The sequence below is a fragment of the Grampus griseus genome (assembly GCF_964374135.1).
Source record: "Grampus griseus genome assembly, chromosome: 7".
NCBI lineage: Eukaryota > Metazoa > Chordata > Mammalia > Artiodactyla > Delphinidae > Grampus > Grampus griseus.
The window spans coordinates 44,925,802-44,946,482 of record NC_139001.1 but is presented as its reverse complement, the minus strand read 5'-3'; the positions used below and the strand labels follow the sequence as shown (position 1 = coordinate 44,946,482).

General features: G+C 33.5%; 1 protein-coding gene across 1 annotated transcript in view; it reads right to left on the bottom strand.

Moving 5' to 3' along the window:
- The window catches only part of COL5A2 (collagen type V alpha 2 chain), a gene marked incomplete at its 5' end in the record, with an annotated part of 76,358 nt that extends 65,768 nt beyond the window's left edge, over positions 1–10,590 (bottom strand). Inside the window, 4 exons of the mRNA XM_082658912.1 lie at positions 938–970; positions 2,375–2,407; positions 6,735–6,748; positions 10,530–10,590. Of these exons, the coding sequence (XP_082515038.1) occupies positions 938–970; positions 2,375–2,407; positions 6,735–6,748; positions 10,530–10,590 (141 nt within the window). The remainder of the gene's footprint in view (positions 1–937; positions 971–2,374; positions 2,408–6,734; positions 6,749–10,529) is intronic.
- Positions 10,591–20,681: the final 10,091 nt, after the last annotated feature.

Genomic DNA, 20,681 nt, shown 5'->3' with positions numbered 1-20,681 from the left:
AAGCCCGCGTGCTCCAGAGCCCTTGAGCCAGAACCAGAGAGCCCGCACGCTCCAGAGCCCTTGAGCCAGAACCAGAGAGCCCGCACACCGCAACTAGAGAGAAGCCCACGCACCGCAATAAAGAGCCTGCGCGCTGCAACAAAGGATCCCACACGCCACAGCTAAGACCCGATGCAGCCAAATGAATAAATATATATTTTTTAAATAACAAATTATTATATTTCAAAAGTGGCATTTTGTGCTGATATCTTAAATTAACCTTTTTTTCCCCAGAAAATGGCAGTTGCCAGGAGAATTTTATTTCTCTTCAAAAGAGTTTCAATCAAGTTGTAAAAATTAGACTGTTCATTTACTCAGGTCAACATACAGTATTGTTTAAAAGCAAAAGCTTCAGAAGGACTATAGCAGGTCTGTTAAAGCGTATCAGTATTTCACTTATGTTAATTTAATGTGTTTTAAAATTTACAGGAATTGTGTGTGCGTGTGTGTGTGTGTGTCTTATCCATCTGGTTACCTGTGAATGCTACCACTAATCCAAACCTGAAATCAATAGTCTTTTACGCTAAACCAGAAATATGCTATCTGATGCATAATTTCTCAAACTCTAATGTAATATATGATTTAATTTTATAGTAACAGATGAAATTAACAGTGTGTTTCATTAAACAGATAAAAGGAGTCTACCCTTAATCATTGTCAAACAACAGGCTAATATGCCCTAATTTCAACGAGAACAGTTAACCTAATTAGGGTTCATCAATATCATTCACTGCTGCAAAGGACTTCTTAAACTTGAGGATGTTTCAAAACAAAATGTTTCAAGAAATCAAGCATCATTATTTTATAGTCTGTTGTCTTTTCATAGATATAATATCCATAAAGATTCAGTATCTCAAAGAACTTAAGAGTACCATGAATATTGGAGGAAACTACTTACTGAGGGTCCTGGACGTCCACGTATGCCTGTTACCTAAATGATAAACAAGATAATATGTAAAGATAAAGTTTCTAAAGAGTTTTCGAAAACTTAATAGTCTAACAAATAAGAAGAACAGCAAAAGCCCAGTGAATTTTTTTAGAACAAACAGATGTTGGTAGTTGATGCCCATTTCCTCCTAGCCTATAAAGCTAAGACATTATCTAATTTAAACTCTAATATAGGGAGGCAGTACTGGTATAGTGATTGACAGCACCAATCCTGGAGCCAAGAGGCCTGGGTTCAAATCCTAACTCCATCCCTTCCCTTACCAGTTGTATGACCTTGGACTAATTAATTACCGTCTCTGTACTTAAGGTCCCTCTTCTGTAAAATGGTGATAATGATTATGAAATTACTTCCCTCTCAGAGTTGTTGTGAAGACAAACAAATAAATATTTGGAAAGCGCTTAAAACAGCACCTTAGACATTGTGTTTTTAAATGAAAGAAAACAATATGAACGGTTTACTTTTTAGGGAATCTTTGTTAAAGACAAGCCAATTGAAAAGCAAAGCAAAAATGCAAATATTGTCAAATAAATCAACATGTTATACTTCTGTCTTGACAAAATGATGATAACTCCTTTAAAATCTAGGAGAGTGGTGAAGAACTTTCATCCTCTTTAATGATACACTTTTTGATCATCTACAAGTCTAAATAACTCTTAAGAACTCTTATACACTATGGAATTTAAATCAGGATAATGGCATAACATATTTCCAGAAGTGTGGCACATTAAATCATGCCTTTCCATTTGGATTATATATGGCTATTTATACTATAAAAAATGTACATCTTAACTATCACTTTATATTCACATACATTATATTTAATTTTGTAAAACCCTAATTTACACCTTTAGTCATGCAACAATAAAAGTCAGGAAATTGTGAAAAATAAATATGAAATATTGTATTAAAGAATTGATCTAGGGGCTTCCCTGGTGGCGCAGTGGTTGAGAATCTGCCTGCCAATGCAGCAGACACGGGTTTGAGCCCTGGTCTGGGACGATCCCACATGCCCTGGTCTGGGACGATCCCAACTGGGCCCGTGAGCCACAATTACTGAGCTTGCGCGTCTGGAGCTTGTGCTCCGCAACAAGAGAGGCCGCCATAGTGAGAGGCCCGCGCACCGTGATGAAGAGTGGCCCCCGCTTGCCACAAGTAGAGAAAGCCCTCGCACAGAAACGAAGACCCAACACAGCCATAAATAAATTAAAAAAAAAAAAAAAAAAGAATTGATCTATTTTGGTTTGCTTCTTTTATACTAAAAACTTGGTTATAAAATAAATTCCCTGTTTTTGAAAGTATGTATATAAGCAATAATATATCAATACAACAAGGCTATAACTAAGTTTATCAATGGTACATGAAAGCAGTATATACATATATACTTACAACAGGCACTAATCCTGGTTCTCCTTTTTGTCCCTATGAAACAAAATAAAAGTTCAATTAGCAAAATATGTGGCTTGCTGAGCATTAACATGTCATATTAGAATATTCCACATAAACACTGGAAATTTCTGCGTAAGAAAGGTAAAAAAATAAATTGAGAAAAAAGTTAACAATCAATCTTTAAAATATTTAGTCAGACATTATTCATGAAAAAACACTAATCTCAAAGACATGAAAAGAAAATTAATCCAATGTGTGAAATGTGTAAAGTTGTTTCCCTTCAGTTTTTACAGTAAACAAACCCAAAGAGAAAATCCAGAAATGTGGACATATTTGAATTTTCACACTCATATTACATGCCACCTAGCTTTTAGTAACCTATCAGATGCCATTCCTGAAAAACCTGCCATCCCTTTTTTTTTAACTCATGGAAGAATATGAGAAATAACAAGAGATGTATGGCTGTCTTTTAAGAAAAAAAAAAGGAAAGAAAAGAAAGGACATAATAATATTAGTCAGGTAATTCTCAATATCTGTGGAAAATCTAGAAAAAACATTAACTGAACAGGAAAGTAAAAAATAACACAAGAAACTATCAGAACTTAAATAAAGTCAGGAAGTTTAATTTGCTCTTATAATAGATGTAGCTAACACAACAGAAATAGATGGAATTTCTTTTGATTCTTAGAACTTTAGATTATCAAAAACTGCATTCTTATAGCATGATGTCAAGTATATAGTTTAAATAATATTGGATGAATTGAATCTTTATATACCTCTACTGTATCACGTACTTGCTTGCATTATTTATTTCAGAATTTGTCTTCCAACAGATTTTGGTCTCCCCAAGGTCGTGATTATGTCTACTTTATATTCTCAGCTGGACACACAGAAGTTCTCAATAAATTAATTAATATATTAATTTTCATTAATACACTATGAAAAATGTTTTTTCCTAGGCAATTACAGAGAATGAATGCATTGAGGCTTATACCCAAACTATAGAAAATGCAACGATAATGAATTCTCTTTTATTAAATTTCTCCTTTTACATATACTGTTCTTATATCTGATTATATAAAGAACATGAGTTCATAGTAGGGAATTGTTAAATAGAGGAAACAGAGAGATAAACTAAATATCATACTCATGCCCAGGAGATAATCACTGTTAACATTCTGGTAATCTTAGTTTTCCATCATGTACCTGAGTTGGTTTACCTAATCAATGCCTCAGTATTTTACTCTTAGATGTTGTCTTCATTTAAAACATTATTTTACAATCTTGACAGTCTTAATGATGGACTCAATGACAGAACAGTACCCTGATTGTACTTGCTGATTCTAATGCTGAGGCAGCTAATACTCATGAAGTCAGGAATAAACTGAGAATTCAGAAGTATTGCAAATGCTTTGCAGCTCTATTTACAATAGCCAGGACATGGAAGCAACCTAAGTGTCCATCAACAGATAAATGGATAAAGAAGATGTGGCACATATATACAATGGAATATTACTCAGCCATAAAAAGAAACGAAATTGAGTTATTTGTAATGAGGTGGATGGACCTAGAGTCCGTCATACAGAATGAAGTAAGTCAGAAAGAGAAAAACAAGTACTGTATGCTAATACATATATATGGAATCTAAAAAAAAAAAAAAAAAAAGGTTATGAAGAACCTAGGGGCAGAACAGGCATAATGATGCAGACGTAGAGAATGGACTTGAGGACACAGGGAGGGGGAAGGGTAAGCTGGGACGAAGTGAGAGAGTGGCATGGACTAATATCTACACTACAAAATGTAAAATAGATAGCTAGTGGGAAGCAGCCACATAGCACAGGGAGATCAGCTCAGTGCTTTGTGACCACTTAGAGGGGTGGGATACGGAGGGTGGGAGGGAGACACAAGAGGGAGGTAATATGGGGATATATGTATATGTATAGCTGACTCACTTTGTTATAAAGCAGAAACTAACACGCCATTGTAAAGCAATTATACTCCAATAATGATGTTTAAAAAAAAAAAAGTATTGGAAATGGCTCTACAGAGGCAGGAGGATGCTTCAAGGTAGACTGAAGCACACCTACAAAAAGACTAGAGGAATAGGGGATCAACACATATGGGAGGCAAAGTAGAACAGGCTTATCTCTGCACTAACTTCTAGACTAGGTCTTTCCACTTTTAACATGAAAGTAATACAAATTAAGAGCTAAAAGAGCTTTTAAGAGCTAAAAGCTAACCTTTTAAGAGCTAAAAGAGCTTTCTTTGAAATATCAAGAGCATTTTAATTGTTCAGAGATGGTATGCAAATCTGTGTCCAATAAATAAAGGAGTTTATGAGAATGATACTGAAGAAAATGTTCCTTTTAGGAACAAGTCTAGAAAAACAAGTAAGAAGGGAGGAGAAATTATTTCAGGCAAAATTAGAAAAATGAGCCTCCTATTGTTCCACAATACTTGATACGGGATTAAATGTTCTCTTATCAGGTTCTGATAACAAATTTATCTCATGATTCTATGATTTTTCTTATTTTGGAAATAAGCCATATATGTAAATATTTGTTGCTTTTGTTAATATGGGCTTTGAATAAATCAATTTATGTGGAATGATAATTTTACTAAATTTGATTTCCATACCCCTGGGAAACATAAAATTCAAGTACTCAGATTCAGATGAGAATTACAGTTTATTTTACTTCTCATCTGTTATTCATCACTTAATGCTCTGTGGACATGCCTCATCACTTTTATAGCATGCCGTTACCATGGAAGCAGTCACAGCATTTTTCCCAGCATCATGTCATCTGTATTATTTGCCTCCCACAGGATTTTAACAAGGGCTCAGTAATTATTTGGGGGTTAACATGAATGAATGAATTATAAATAAAAATCAATTTTATAGAAACCAAGCACAAAATGTATTTATATAATATTACTCTGCTCTCATATTTCTGATGACGCTTGATAATAAATAACAGGGTTATGAAGACAGTAGCACATAACTAAAGCATGCTAAATTAACAGCTGTTTTGAGTGTGTCCAGCTGTCCCATTCCACCTTTGGGAAAAGGCAGTAAACTAAATGACATAGCCTGACAGTTGTCCCTCAGCAAATTGGGTGATTACTAACCAAATCAAATTGATTACATCAGGGCAGTTCTCACCGTCATTCTTTTTTTATTTCACAGATTGTTTATCTATCTACCTACCTATTCACCTATCTGTTTAGTTTGTTTGAGGCCTCTACTCAAACCTTTATGTTTCATATTTTTATAGCTTTCAGATGTAAATTAAATGTGAGCTGGAATCTGTAGTCCTTCTCCTTTAACATATATTCAAATGTAAATAGCTTCACTGATATTTATGTCAAATAAGACAAATTTATGGTGCTGCCCTCTGAACCAAAAAATGTAAAGGTGACAAGGACCCCCTCTTGATAGACAGCATCACCTTCATTTACCATGAAGGTATTGCATTGCATTATCTGATTATCACTTTACCAAAGTTCCACTGCATGCAGAGGCAAAGAATTTAAATTTGCTGTCTAAAATCTGCCATGAAAATTGGAATGACTGCTCATTTCCATTCTTGATTCCTGTGCCCAGCGCATCTGGATAAGACCAGAGCAAATTCCATAGTTTTCAACATAACCAGAAAACGGAGAGCACTTCCAAGGGAATGGAACTCTCTTCACTGACTGGGATTACCCATGTCCAGATGACAAGTGGCTAAACCACGGCTATACCCCAATATTGTCCTCTTGAGTGTAAGGCTGTCTCTCGGATTAGATTTTAGGCTCCTTGAATGTGAAGAAGGGGAGAGAAAGGAAGGTAATGTGTGTTTGGCAAAACGTTCAATTAATTCTTTTAAATGAATCTTTACTTCCCAATCAATGGGCAAGAGACCACGATTCCACTGAAGTAGAACTAATACCCTCCCTTCTCTTCCTTCCTTCCCTCCTTATTTCCTTCTGTTAGACATTCATTAGACATTTAATATATTAATTAGACCTTAATAAATAAATTAATTAGACATGAATTAGACATTTAATATATATAAGGTATATACTAAGTGCTGTGATAAATGCAAGTAATACAAAGGTTAATATGACACAGTCTCAATTCCTAAGGGATTCACAATCTTCTGGAAGAAACATCTATAAACAAAAATTAACAAAGTGAATAAACCAGAGGCATCTATAATCTATAATCAAAGTAGTTAAACTGTGCTCATATATTTATATTTGTGTGGTACTTTATACTTTACAAAAGGTTTTCAAACACTTCAAAGCACAGTCCTATGTGGATAGCGTTAGAATTTTAAAAATTTACAAAAATGAAACTATGCAAAGTAAAACTTACCTTTCTTCCTCTACCTATAAAAAGAAAAGAATAAATATGTTATTTTATTCAGATATAGTTACTGAGAATCTCCTAAATATTTATTTCAATAATTATTTTTAGAGTCAGAATTTAACTTAAACAGCTTTCCCTGTCACCAGTAGATATAATTCAAAAGTTGTTTTGGATCAATATGTTCGTAGGAGGCAAAATAATACATCCCTTTGGAAAATTCTGACGTTATGTGATTATTCTTAACATCCTTTATATAGTATTTAAAATTCATTAAATTATAACATTGACCATTAAAATTATAACTAATTATCTTCAATCAGTATGCTCTGTTTTTTATACTTTTTTGAGTAGGCTATTCATTCACATGGTTAAAAAAAACAAACCCAAAATATATTAATAAAAGTATACAATTATACAGTGAAAAATCTTCTTGTCCCCTTTCCTCTAATTCCCACATTTCACTTCTCACAGGAGGTCACTATTATTAATTTTTCTATTATTAGTCTTCCTAACCAAGAACATAATAGAACATTACATTTATTAAAGTCATCATTTGAGTTAGTAGTGTTTTAAAGTTTTCTTCAGATAGGTCTTGCAAATTTTGTATGAAGTTTATCCTTAGCCACTTTATCCTATATATTGCTATTATAAATAAGACAGTTTTATTCCTATTATTTATTCTATGAGGTAATTGTATATAGTATATCTATTAATTTGTTAATTTTATACTGCACTATTTTACTAAATTGTTTTGTAGTATTTTTTTACTCTATTCCCTCAGGTTTTGTAAGTACACAATTGTAACAAAACACTGTTACTATAAAGATGAATCATTGGACCAATTCTGAGTTGGCCCTTAGCATTAAAGGTAATGCTTCTATTATTAAATATAATAAAGCTTCTAAGCTGAGATGTAAATATTTTATGTTAATGAAATGCCATTTATTACTAAGTTACTAAGTATCTATATCAAGAATATTTATTTGCCTTTGCCAAATGTCTTCAATTATGGAGAAAAGCATGTGATTTTTTTTTAATAGATCTGCTAAGATAATTATTTTTAATTAATTATTTTTATTAATAGCTTTCCTAATATTGAATTATTCTTTTACTTAAGGAATAATCTCTACTTTTTCATGGCTAATTATCCTTTTAATGTGCTAACAGATTTAATATTTTATTTATGTTTTTTAATAAATTTAAAAATATTAAGTAAATTTATATGATTATAGTTTTCTTTTTTGTGCAATTTTGCCACATTTGGCTATCAAGGATGTACTTCATTCATAACAAGTCATTAGAAGTATGCCTTCTCTTTGCATGTTCTAGAAGAGCTTAAACAGCATTAAAATAATCTGTTTTGTAATGGTTTAGCACAATTGTGAAATCATCTGCTACATTTTGTAGGTCTATCTGCTTTACAAATTTTTCTATTTCTTCTAGGGAAATCTGTGTGCTCACTTTTTCTCCTTTTACCAGGGCTAGTTTTAGCAAATTATATTTTCCTAGAAAGGTATCCATTTCATATAGGTTTTCAAATTTACCAGCATAAAGTTGTGCAGAGAAACCTTTTATTATTCTTTTATGTTCTCTGTTTTCATTTGGTCATTTCCCCATTACCATTTCTTATTTTATGGTTAATTTATTTTGTTGATTTCCTGTAGTACTGTCTTTTGAATTTACATATTTCTACTGTGTTTCAGTTTTCTCACTTTTCAACTCATTTTTTCCTTATGAATTTCTTCTGCTTATTTTCAGCTTATTTTGTTGTTCTTTTTCTAATTTTTTGAGATGGATGCTAAATGCACATAATTTTATTCTTTCTTTTTCAATTTTTTAAGAATATAGCTGTAGATTTTTCATTATATTTTAAAAAAATGTTTCATAATGTTTTCAAGAACATTTGTATTGTTTGGTATGTTAGTCTTTCTGATGTTTGAGAAGATTCATATATTGGCTCTACTATTTAACATTATTCTTTTATATTACTCATATCTTTATTTAGACAGTTTCTGTTAGCTCTATTAAAATGAGCAGTGATAAAAATTACAGTGCTTCCTATTTGTTCTCTGACCCCCACACTTTCTTCCAGCACGCAATTTAAGACAGAAAATGCGCTAGTATTTATCTCTGTGGTGTTAAATGTGCTACTATACTTCTTCTATATGATTTGTCAGCTTTGAATGATATTCTTTGACTTCTGCCTCTTAAAGGTGAGGAATTAGCAAACTCAACTCTACTTTGCCCCTTTTTGTCTTCTCTCATTATTTATTATTAGTTGTATTATTTCTATATTGTCAGATTCAGTAACATTTACATTCCCATCGTCACCCTAAACTGCACTTTTGTTTTAGTCTCCTTCTAGAGTTAAATATATCAATGCTCATGCCAGTTCTTTGACAATTTCACCAATTAACTCTTGGTTGTCTTGGGTTTGTCCCATAGTTAGTTTCCCTAAGAAATTTATGGAAAGATTCCCAGAGTTCCTGTGTGTTTTACTGTTTTTTCCATAACTTTTATACTTGAAGGAGAGAATGGATTTATCTTTAAACTTTGGTTCCACATATTGTTTTCCTTGAGAAACATGTAGATATTGTTCCACTTTCTTCTGGTATTGAATATTATTACTATGGAGAAACCTGTGACTAATCTGAATAGTTTTTCATTTTAGAATTTATCCATTCTTTTTCACTGATTTTCCAAAAGACTCTTTTTCTTTAAAGTTTAATAACTTTACTAAGATATGTCTCTATGCTGACTCTTCTGGGTCAATTTTTTTAGCCACTTGGTTTCCTTTTTCAATATCAAAAATGAAAGTTTAATTTTACTCCAGAAAAGTTTTATTGGATTATGTCATTATTTGTTCTGCTCTATTGCATTTATTTTTTCTTTGGGATTCTTCTTTAGGGCTATCCTTTACATATCTTCTATATTATTTTCTTTCAAATCCTTTTCCCTATTTTTTATTTTTACTTTTCTCATTTCTATTTTCTACATCCCTTATTGTATTTTCTGCAGTATCAATTCTCCTTGTGCACCTTCCTATTTCATCTTCATTTCCCTATGATGATTTGGTTATCCTTCTACTTATTTACTCATTATTTCTTCTTTTTGTATTTCTAATTTATGACGTTCTTTCTTTCAATTACTTCATTAAGTTTTATTTAGTTTATGGTTAAATGGTTGGTCAGAATTTTTATCTGTTCTGTGATAGTATATTTACTAGTGTGTTCTTTATCTCATAAATTTCGTTAAACTGTCCTACATTTTTCCTTATAGTATCTTTGTATCAATGCTGTTGTCATCTCTTTTTTTTTTCATTATTCATCTTGGAATAAATTGGGCTTCCGTAAACCACCTACTTGTAGGAAGTTGTGTATTTTGCTCTGTTTTTTGATATTTGCCACCATTGTCCCAACATACTACTTGCTTATTCCCACAGGTTTAATTTTGCTTTACTCCTGGGGATTCTGTGCAGATTGTATCTACTTCAGGTAGCCCTTTGGTGTCTTGTTTTTAATTCTTCCCATTATATCTTCCGTATTACCTGGCTAGAAATTAAGTTTGGGTATTTATTCCAGGCAGATTGTCACTGTTGAAAGATACCCAAGAGGATAATTGGTAAATTACTGTGTAATGTTTCCATGAAAATACTTTTGAATACTTCATCATATTTGTTGTTATTTGCAGTGAAATTTTGGGGAAAAAATAAAGCCTTGGCACTGTCTTGACAAGGATGCATGCAAGTCTCCATTCATGACTGCTAAAACAAATAACCTAAAAGTTTAATATTAATCTTACCTGGTTCACTAAAACACATAAATATGAACTTGTTTCTCTTATATGGAAGTTTTTCTAACATGTTACTCAAATACACAGGCTATGTTAAACACAGACACTTTTCTCCAAAAAAGAAGTTTTAAAAACCAGTAATTTATATCATTGTTTTCTCAAGGAAATCCATTTCATTCTCGTCTTTCTTAGCCAACATTAAAAGCATTCTGCATTTCTGAGCCACTGTAATAGAGGGTGCTGTGGCAATAAATTACATTAGAAATTATTATTCCATTACCAAGGTCAAAGCTGGCACCAGGGAAGAGAAATGTGTTTCTAGATCTCCTCTTAGATATTAATGGACTTCACAGAAAAGCAACAAATATCTTGGAGGCGCCCAGCATGGATAGGGTAACAAATGACCATCTTAAGTACTACAAGGAATTCTCAAATTAGACATAACCACTTAAAATGCAGCCAAAAAAATTCCCTGGTTTTTAAGAAGACAAGAAATAACTTTATTTTCATTACTGTTAGATAAAGTGAGTGAGAGAAATTATTAACCCCAAAGACCACTGAATAGTGGCTTGATTGTTTTCTTGGGTTGCTGAGTTCTGAGAGCAAAAAACACTGTTACTATAAAGATGAATCATTGGACCAGTTCTGAGTTGGCCCTAAGTATTCTTACCAAAATTGGTATTGCTACTTCCAGTTGTATGTGGACAGACAGGACAGCACTCCCCAGGGGGAGTTACGGGGTCAGCACATTCAAGCACATCCTGGCACTGTATCTTGTCACAAAGAATGGCGCCATTGTCACAGACACAGATCTGGCAAGGGGCAGGTTTCCAAATGTCCCTGTTTAAGTACATCTGACCATTCTGAGTGCAGGCTATTTCTTCACCATATCCTTCTAAAATAAGAAGAAAAAAAGGAGGTTAGTAATCTTCTGAAATTTTGAAATCTGGGAAATATTTAAGAAGGTGAGTCATCTTGTGGGTTCTAAAAAACTCTGGGCTAAGCAATAACTTCCTAAGGAGGCAAAACACAGATGAACTTACTTCATTAGTATTTAAAGACAAAGCATGTAATTCACAATTAAATTATTATGATACTTATATTCTAGCATGATGGGGGGAAAAGTGATGCAAAGTTAAGTATACTAAGTCAGAGAGGCTTCCCAAAGTCATTTTTGAAGATACAAATAACCAAACGTGGTAAGATCATGTCAGAAGGATCAAAATAAACCATTTGAAAAGCAGGAAAAGAACAGTTCCAAAGAGAATACAAAATTTCAGTGTCTGGTGAACCCTATGTGACTTTAAACTGACCAGAAATTTTCCATTAGTAAATCCCACAACAACAGAAGACAATATATATTCTCATACCATGAGGAAAAACTTAAATTCATTTTAAACATTAAGGTAAAAAAGAATAATGGTGACCCATTTCATGGAATAGATTTCCACTAAACATCCGAAACTAAAGGTGCTTCCTAAACTGTAGTGGAAATGCAAAGCTTATACAGGTAATGCATTCATTATCTTTGCATCAAAATTAATTAAGGAAAAAAAATTAATTAAGGAAAGTCACAACCAAAACAGTATGGTAAGCTATAACCTAATATCTGCCAAATACTTTTCTTATATCTAGATAAAAATTTAATGCAGATTTGGAAAACATACACACAGTTATACACATCGTAGTTCTCTTATACATTTACTATAAAATAAACACATATATTACATCTTTAACTTTGTGATTCTTAAGAAACAAAACTATAGTATTTTAAAACATAATGTGGATCATATAATCCTTGCTTAATTCCTTCAGGAGCTTTCCAACTACTTCAATTCAAAGCTCCTTTTTCAAGCCCAAAGGCCCTCCCTCCCAGTCCTTGTACAACTTGACCCCTTTGCCTAGCACTACCTTTCCATCCCTCAACTCAGACTCTGATAGCTCACTATCATGGTTTGCTTAATTGTCACCTGCCCCCCACAATTCTTCTCTGACTACCCTATAAAAGTAGACTTCCTTCACCGAATTGAAATGCTTCACAGAACTCCTTAAAGAACCCATTCACCCATCCATCCAGTGATTCATTCATTTTGTATTATATGCAAGGTAATTAAATATTTACTAAAATGGAATGGCTAGGCAAAAATCACTGCCTTCATAAGATTTATCACAATTAGTATTCATTGTTTTTCCTTGTTTATGTTCTTATTTCCACCACTAGACAGTAAATTTTATGAAGGTAAGAACTAGTGTGTCTTGTTCGTCACGGTATTTCTAAACCTTGACATCATACCTTGCATAGAGCCAACATCCAACAAATACTTGTTCAATGGGTGGATATGAATGAATGAATGAATCTAAATTATGGTTCACTAATTTAACTGCACCAGCACTAACTTTGCACTTTACAAAAATAAAACTAAAAATTTAAAAATGCATTTACAATTAGTTTTTGAAATATATTTAGTTATATTTATATATTTATCACAATAAATATAGTCAAATGCTAATATAGAACTACGGATGAAAATGATTTCAGTTTAAAGACATTAGTCCAAATATCCATCTTCTTAACTTCAGAAAGTTTTTCTTGGATAGCATTCTTCTCACTGCTCTATGGAATACTTTGCCTCACATATTTAGTCTTTCATCACATATTTGGTAAATGGAAAATTGTTTTCAGAGCATGACACCACATCCTGGCTTCTGTGTTATTCATAAGAAGAGCACGAAGTTTCTAATCTGTTTCATTTTCATCAAAAGATATTTATCACATAATATATAGCTACTCAATAAAACAATATTGGCTCTGTCTATCCAGCGTTACTATAGGCATTTTAAACTAAGGAGAAAATAAGTATCCTGCTTTAATATGCTTTCATGCAGAACTATTTTGGAAAACATAAGAAATTTGTACATCAAATAAGCAGTGTTACTTTTAGAAGAAAAATCACTTTGAAACAATGTAGTTCCATGGTGAATGTTTTCACAAAACACAACCTATATAGAAATGGACTTACACCCATAGTCCATCGAACTACTCCATTAAGTAAAAAAAGAATAACTTTGTTCATTAAATTTTTTGATTGAGAAAGAAATATCCAATCACAAGCACTGAATACCATTGACTGAAAATGAGATACACCACAAGTTCTGTTAGCTTGCTTCTCCCTTCCCCCACCCTGGGAGGTAAAAGTGTTCACACGTATCTACTGAGGGTTAAGTGGGTATGTGCCTAGGACTGCATGTGCAAAATATTGGAAGTATATTTATTCCGTTCTCAAAAATATATACTATCATTGTGAAGTAGATCTCAATTTCACTGATGAAACAATTATATATGGGGAAGTAGTGAATGTGAAAAACAAAAAACGAGATGACATACAATGATGTTGTTGATTAAACATCATTAAAATATGTGAGAGACTCTTCAGGGGTGAGTTATCCTGTTCTCTGTGGCTCATTCATGGTTGGAATAAAAAGACACATTCTCTCAGTCTGTGTTAACTCACAGAAGGTCAGTTTCTTCCTGAAAGTTTAAGACAGCATGACCTCAATCCAACGGGCACTATATTACTTGCTTTAAATGACAGTGTTAAAAGTTAGTTTTATACTCTGAGTCATCACTGGTCCTTTTCTCCCTGAGAATTTATAATTAAATTTAATATGATGTGGAAAGTTAGTTGGAGTGCTTTTAAATGGCAAGGAGATGAAAAACCACATTCGCTGCTAAAACCTGCCCTCTCTTCCCCGGCACAGAATCCATGCACATCACAGAGGGCACAAAAACTCAGTGAACTCTGATTTTTCGTGTCTGAATGAAAGACATGTACAAAGAAACACTGGGTAGAAAATACAGGGTGGCTTGCAGTTCTCAAGTTTGTACGTGGTAGTTGTGTACCTTATGATTAGGTTGCCCCTTCTGTTTTCTACAAAGATGTTTATTTAAATGAAAAAGAAAAGTAAAATAGGAAGCAAAATTGCAGCCAATTTACAGTAAAGTAGTCATGACATAATTATTTTATGAATGACAATATTATTAAAAAATAACTAAGTAAGAATTCTCATATGACATTCTGAGAGGGTCAATACCACCCTCCTGATTCCTCTATAGAAATCATAAAATAATGCAAGCTGACATTAACCTTAACTGAAGGTCCAGAAGTTTAAAAATTATTTCTTATAAAATCTGAAAAAGAATTCCAAAATCAAAATACTTTGAAACTTGTATTTTTTCTATGTACGTTTCTTTAATTTTCCTAAAATTGAGGAAGCCTATAGATATCTGATTGTATTGCCATTATTTTGTAATCTTCCATGGTGTTGTAACTTCCAAAAATTTTATCTTCCAAGCTACATGATTCTTTCACCCTTATCAAATGTTCCAACAAATTAAACCAATCCATTGCAAAGTCATTACCACAAACATCTTGGCACTAATCTCTTAGAGAAAAGAGATGTATTTTATCTGACCATGTTTTGTTTGAGAGTAACTCAATGTCCTGTGTTTCTCATATATCCTCAGAGGTTTGTCTTCTCACAAAGATTAGGTGCTTTTAAATTTATTTGTAAGAATTCAGTTCTTAATCACTAGATGGCAGAACAAATCCACCATCTTATTATAATAGATAATTAGAAACTCAGACAACAGAACTGCTGCTGCTTGACAACTATGGCCCACACCCTAGGGCTACATTCCTTCATATAATTATACTTGTGCAAAAAAGTCTGTATAGAAATGGCCTTATTGAAACCTTTGACTGTCCAAGAGAGATGTGATTCTACTTTTAATATTAAATTATTGGGGTCTACCTAAAAATTTTGAAAAAGATATGAAATAAACGCTCCTAAGCCCATGCTGGACATTTTGTAGACATTAACTAAAGATCTTCCTTGTAGAAATAATGTGCTCGCATATCACAGAAATTTTAAATCTCTTATTCAAACAAGTGTTTGTTCAGACCATTTTCTCTCACTGGACTGTGAGCTCCTTGGGAGCCAGACATGTGTTCATCTCAGTAACCTTCACATCCAATGTCATATAATTAGTCTTTGATAAACATATTTGCTGTGTGGGTGAATGAGTGAGTGAATGAAGGAAGAAAGGACTAGTTCATCAACGTGCTTATTAAAAAGATAGCACATGAAGCTCTCATTCCTCCTTCCCTAAACTTTCCAAAGAGGATGTGCACTGAGGACCCCTATTTTGAATGATAGGGAAATGGGTCACTTGATTGTTCTTGTTAAGTATGCCCCTGACATCTAGACTTCTGTGTGGCCAGAAAGGAAGAAAACTGTGTCCGTCATAGCCGCTCATATTTTGAAAAAATTTTCAAAAAGCTATAGCAGCCCTTCAGCCTTCCTGGCCCAGTTGGTCTAGGTCCCTTTGCTGGTTATGAAGGTCTGGGTTAACATAATTTAAAGTTTCTCTAATTGTAAAAGTTTTTGAAGGGTTAGAATCATGGCACAGTCAGCTGGTGTCCTCATGAAGTGGGCAGAGAACGCTTTATGGGACAAGAGAAGCAGCAGCAGAGCAGCTCCACTGGTCCCTCTGGACCAGAGCACAGATGCTGCCTTTACCAATGCACAGCACAGCCCCAGCTGCTGGACTCAGTTCCAGAGAATGTTCCAAGGAAATCCCTCCCTTCCTTCTGCGCTCAGGCACTGTTTATCCACACAACGGAGAGATGATGAAGGGTATTCAGCTCTTCCTTTAGAGCCTTCTGACTCAATGCCAACAATTCCACATTGATCATTTCTTTTTCCTTATCTGATCCCCAACATTTAAAAAATAAGATACATATGAAGCCACCAGGGATAGCTGAGGGGGATCTGTTACATACTTTGACAAAATTTTTCCACTGCAGCCTCAAGGTCTGTGAGAGAGAGGGTGGGTGAGTATGGAGCAGGCCTGTGAAGCTTTGCATCTTTTGTTTCTTCAATCCACTTATACACTTTCACTTTCCAATGAGCCCTCTGAATTTAAATCCCTTTTTAGGATGGTTACTCAAACTAGTACTTTTTTTGTGCCCTTCTCTATTTTTTTGTACCAATTGAACAAAAGTAGCCATTTGATGATTATTTGAGCTGAGTTAAATTTCTGTTCCACTAGGACAATCATATTTAATATTCTAAAGCAATATAATAACAATTAATTTTGAAAGCTTATCTTGAAATCTGAGAAAGTAAAAAGAAGACAATGTATACATAGTATGTCAGTGAAACATACAAATAATGAGATTAGACAAACTGTACAAAGGTAGTTAGTTTCTTCAATACAGTCATGAAATGTTTCTCAATCTCATATGCAAAGGCTTTCCAGTTAACTAGTAAAACTGCTGTTTTTCCTTTACTTAAAATGGAAAAAATAAAAAGGAAAATCTTTTATATTAGGTATTACTTAAGTTTCTTTCCATGTATCATTGGGAAATCCAAATGACTGTGGCCAAAATGTGAAACTAAAATTACACACAGTGCACATGCAATGCTCATCTACAGTTTTGTCTGGAAAACCAACTTTCAGTCTGCTAATGCATTTGACATAGTTTTTTTTCTCCAACCGAAGGCTCAAACTATTGACTAGCTGTAAAAACACCACACAGAGAATTGAGCCTGCCTTATATTGAAAACACTAGAAATTTTAGTAGTAATATCTATAGCAAACCCTAGTTCTATGCTCAAATATTGATCCTAAATGAATAATTAAGTACAATTTGTGCTATGCCAAATGTATGAAATGCCTGCCTAAATGCATGAAAGGTTTCGAACTGTTTTGAATGAAGTCTGTCTGCTTAATCTCTCTCCAGCAATGACATTGCTTGAAATAAAGAAGAGAACCAAAAATCTGCCTAGCTATTTCTCTCTTCAAATGGGTAGTATCATGACTTTTATGTAGTCTGGAGATAAATTAAGTAACAAATTCCGAGCAACATGTAGTACCCACATTTCAGATTTCCTTCATCTCCTTCAAGTCTTAGCTCAAATGTCACCTTCTCCATGAAGCCTACTCTGACCGCCTTACAAAAAATTGTCACCCTCCATCTACCAATTCCTGCTTTTTTTTCTTTTAATGTGGTATTTAGCACTTTTGAACCTACTATATTATTGTATTTGTGTCTATTTTGTGTCTCTTCATGATAGATTTATAGCTTTATAAGGACAGATACAACTTGTTCTGGCTTGTCCATTGATATATCCTGATATTCTAGAATAGTAGTCAGGATCATAGTAGATGCTCATTAAAAATTTGTTGAATTAATTTGTTAATTGAATTGAATATTAATTGTTTGTGTTAGCAGCTTTAGATGGTGGAGTTGTTTTGTAATTATAGAGTTATTATGTAACTAAAAAGAGTTATTGTTATATTATAAGAGAATATTTACAGAACTAAACTAGGGATATTTCATTATCCTATGTTTGGACAAGAAAAATACAAAAAATGGAATCCAAGATTTTGACCTGTAAAGCCAAAAGCCACGATTTTGACCTGTATTTAAAGTAAATAACTGTAAATACAGTTATTTAGAATAACTGTAAAGTTATTAAGGGTAATAACTTCTCAGTGCTTCTGAGAAGTTATTACCCTTAATAAGTAAATGAATGGAGATCAAATTAAAACACCCTTATGTAGAGGAAAAGAAGATATCTATAAAGGAAAGGAACACACATTATTTTCTTAAAACATTTCTTTCTTAAAACATGTTTTAAGAAAGAAGATTTAGAGTTTTCAAAAGACTTTTCATTATTTGTTCAATCCCAGATAGCTATGGAACATTTTTTTTGTGCTAACACATTGGGTTATCTGGTGTTGAGATCAGAGAAGAATGTAGAACATTAGCTAAGCTGTAGAGGGTAAGATTTAGGTTGAACAAGAAGACATTAACTAGGTTGTTTACTTTAGTAAAGGATATGTGCCTCAGTTTCTCTACTCATTAATGTATAGGAAAAGATGAACTATGAGCCTTCACTTTTGGGTGGGATGAAATATACTAGGAGATGACAAATAAAGTTGCCTTAAATTGCTGCTGAAAGTTAATCCAAATAAATTAGTCAATCTGGAAAAAGGAATGGAGGCATTATTTAATCCATTTAACCAGTATTTATTTATCCAGAAAGTTTTAGTGAATACTTGTCTAGTACAAGAACACAGTTTAGGTGGTGGAATGAGACATTTGGAGTCCAGCTTCCTTGCCAAAAACAATCAAAATATACAGAAGTTGCAAAAGGTAATGCAACTTTCTTATAGGAGAAAAAATAAGTTTGTACACATGTATATTTCAAGAATTCATTTTGGAAAATCTGCATACACGTTGAAATTTTTATAAACTTAATTCTATTTTCTCATTAACCTACATGAGTCCCAGCCCCTTTTGAATTATTGGTTCTTATCCTGGAAATCTTCCTCTGTGTTTTGAGAGGTTTTTGCCTAATGCTATTTATTTTAATTAACTAAAACTAAATTCTCAGGAACATCAACCTGAGGGCTTTCTAGAATCCCAAACAAAAACAATCTTCAATCATTTGGGAAAAAAAAAAAAAGTTATGTTTATAAAAGCAGGCTGCAAATAAGCTAGGAGTGAAAGGAATGCAGAATTCCAAAAGGCATTAATTGAAGAGTAGATTGGTCACATACTGACTGTCCTTCAATGTCCTCTTTGGTAAGAAAATGGACTTTGAACCCTAGGATAGTCTGAATGCAGTGAGAGAGCGGAAAGCCACAATTCACACCATCCCAGCAGCCCCCATGGTGCAGCTGCTCCACTGTGCGTTTTTCAGGCTTCCTTGGATGTTTTAGTCTTCCAATAGCTTCGGCATTAAGAATAGTTTCAAATTATAAAGTAAATGCGCTTACTCTTGAAACAAACATCAAAGTAACATAACGTATGCATTTTGATAATATAGTTTATTTACTTAACAAATATTTATTATCCATCTGTTACTTTGCCAAGCAAAGGTCAAGTTACGAATTCCTCCCCATCCTCAAGAAGCTCACAGAACAGTTAGGGAACCATTCCAGCAATAGACTAGAAGGACACAGTTCTTTAAGTATAAAACTAGAGGCAAACCCAAGTTGTGGGAATATTTAAGAGAGGCACTTCACCGAGGCTAGAGGTCAGAGAAGTCAAAAGGGTTCTGTAATGTCTTTCCTTTCTTTAACAATTTTTTAGTTTTTTTTTTTTAAGTGCTAAAACTAATATCCAAAATGATTTCTTCCAAAAATTCACTTCCAGGCGGTATAATATTATCACTCCTGGTTCATTGCTGGTAACAAGCAACGAACACTTTCTTTCTACCAACTAGCTGGGATGGATCTGAAGGAGCACAGGCACTTCCTCTCACTCATTACTTCCTGTTTTCATCTCTTTGGCATCTATTCTCTTGTCTGAGGGTAAAACAACAGCATTCTTGTTTCTAAACCTCCTGATGCCTACATAGGTGGGTGTCTTAGAGGGGAGCAGGGATGTGGCTCTTCGGTGCTTGGAGCTGCCTGACAGTGCAGAAACCGGGACAGTGGCACACAGCAACACGGGAGGAATCAGTTGCCACCGATGACTAAGTCTGGCAACACTGTGATGAGCTATAAATGCATTTTTCCAGGTCCAATTCTACAGCCATTTGGAAATTCAGCAAAGCCAAATTAAAATACCATTCCTCCAATTTAGATACAGAATTCTGGATTATGCTGCCTTGAAATTTTAGGAAGTCAAAAATTGTTGTATTGTGTAACATTTAGCTTGAAAGACAATGAGTTTCAACCATGGGTGCCAGTTTATAATTTAGAAAACAGTGAGAAATAAGGTATCAAATATCTGTGCTAGAGGTTCACTTATTTTATACTCAGCAAATCTATTCATATCCACTTTCATAGATTACATAAGCATTTATCAAGAGTCTGTGACCATATCCCATGCCAGAGAGATACAAAAGTAAAAGACATATAAGCTACTCCAGAAGAGCTTTTAGTTGAAACAATAAGAAGGAAGTTTATAAAATCATGCTTTTATAAACTTTTACTAAATATTTACTAAGGACTTTTATAAATATTTACTAAGGACTATCTAAATATAAATTATCTTCTATCCAGCTATTTCTCCAATGACCACAATTCGTCAAGGAAGCACATTGTTTATGTAAGACACTAGGTTCAAGGAATTATGGGTA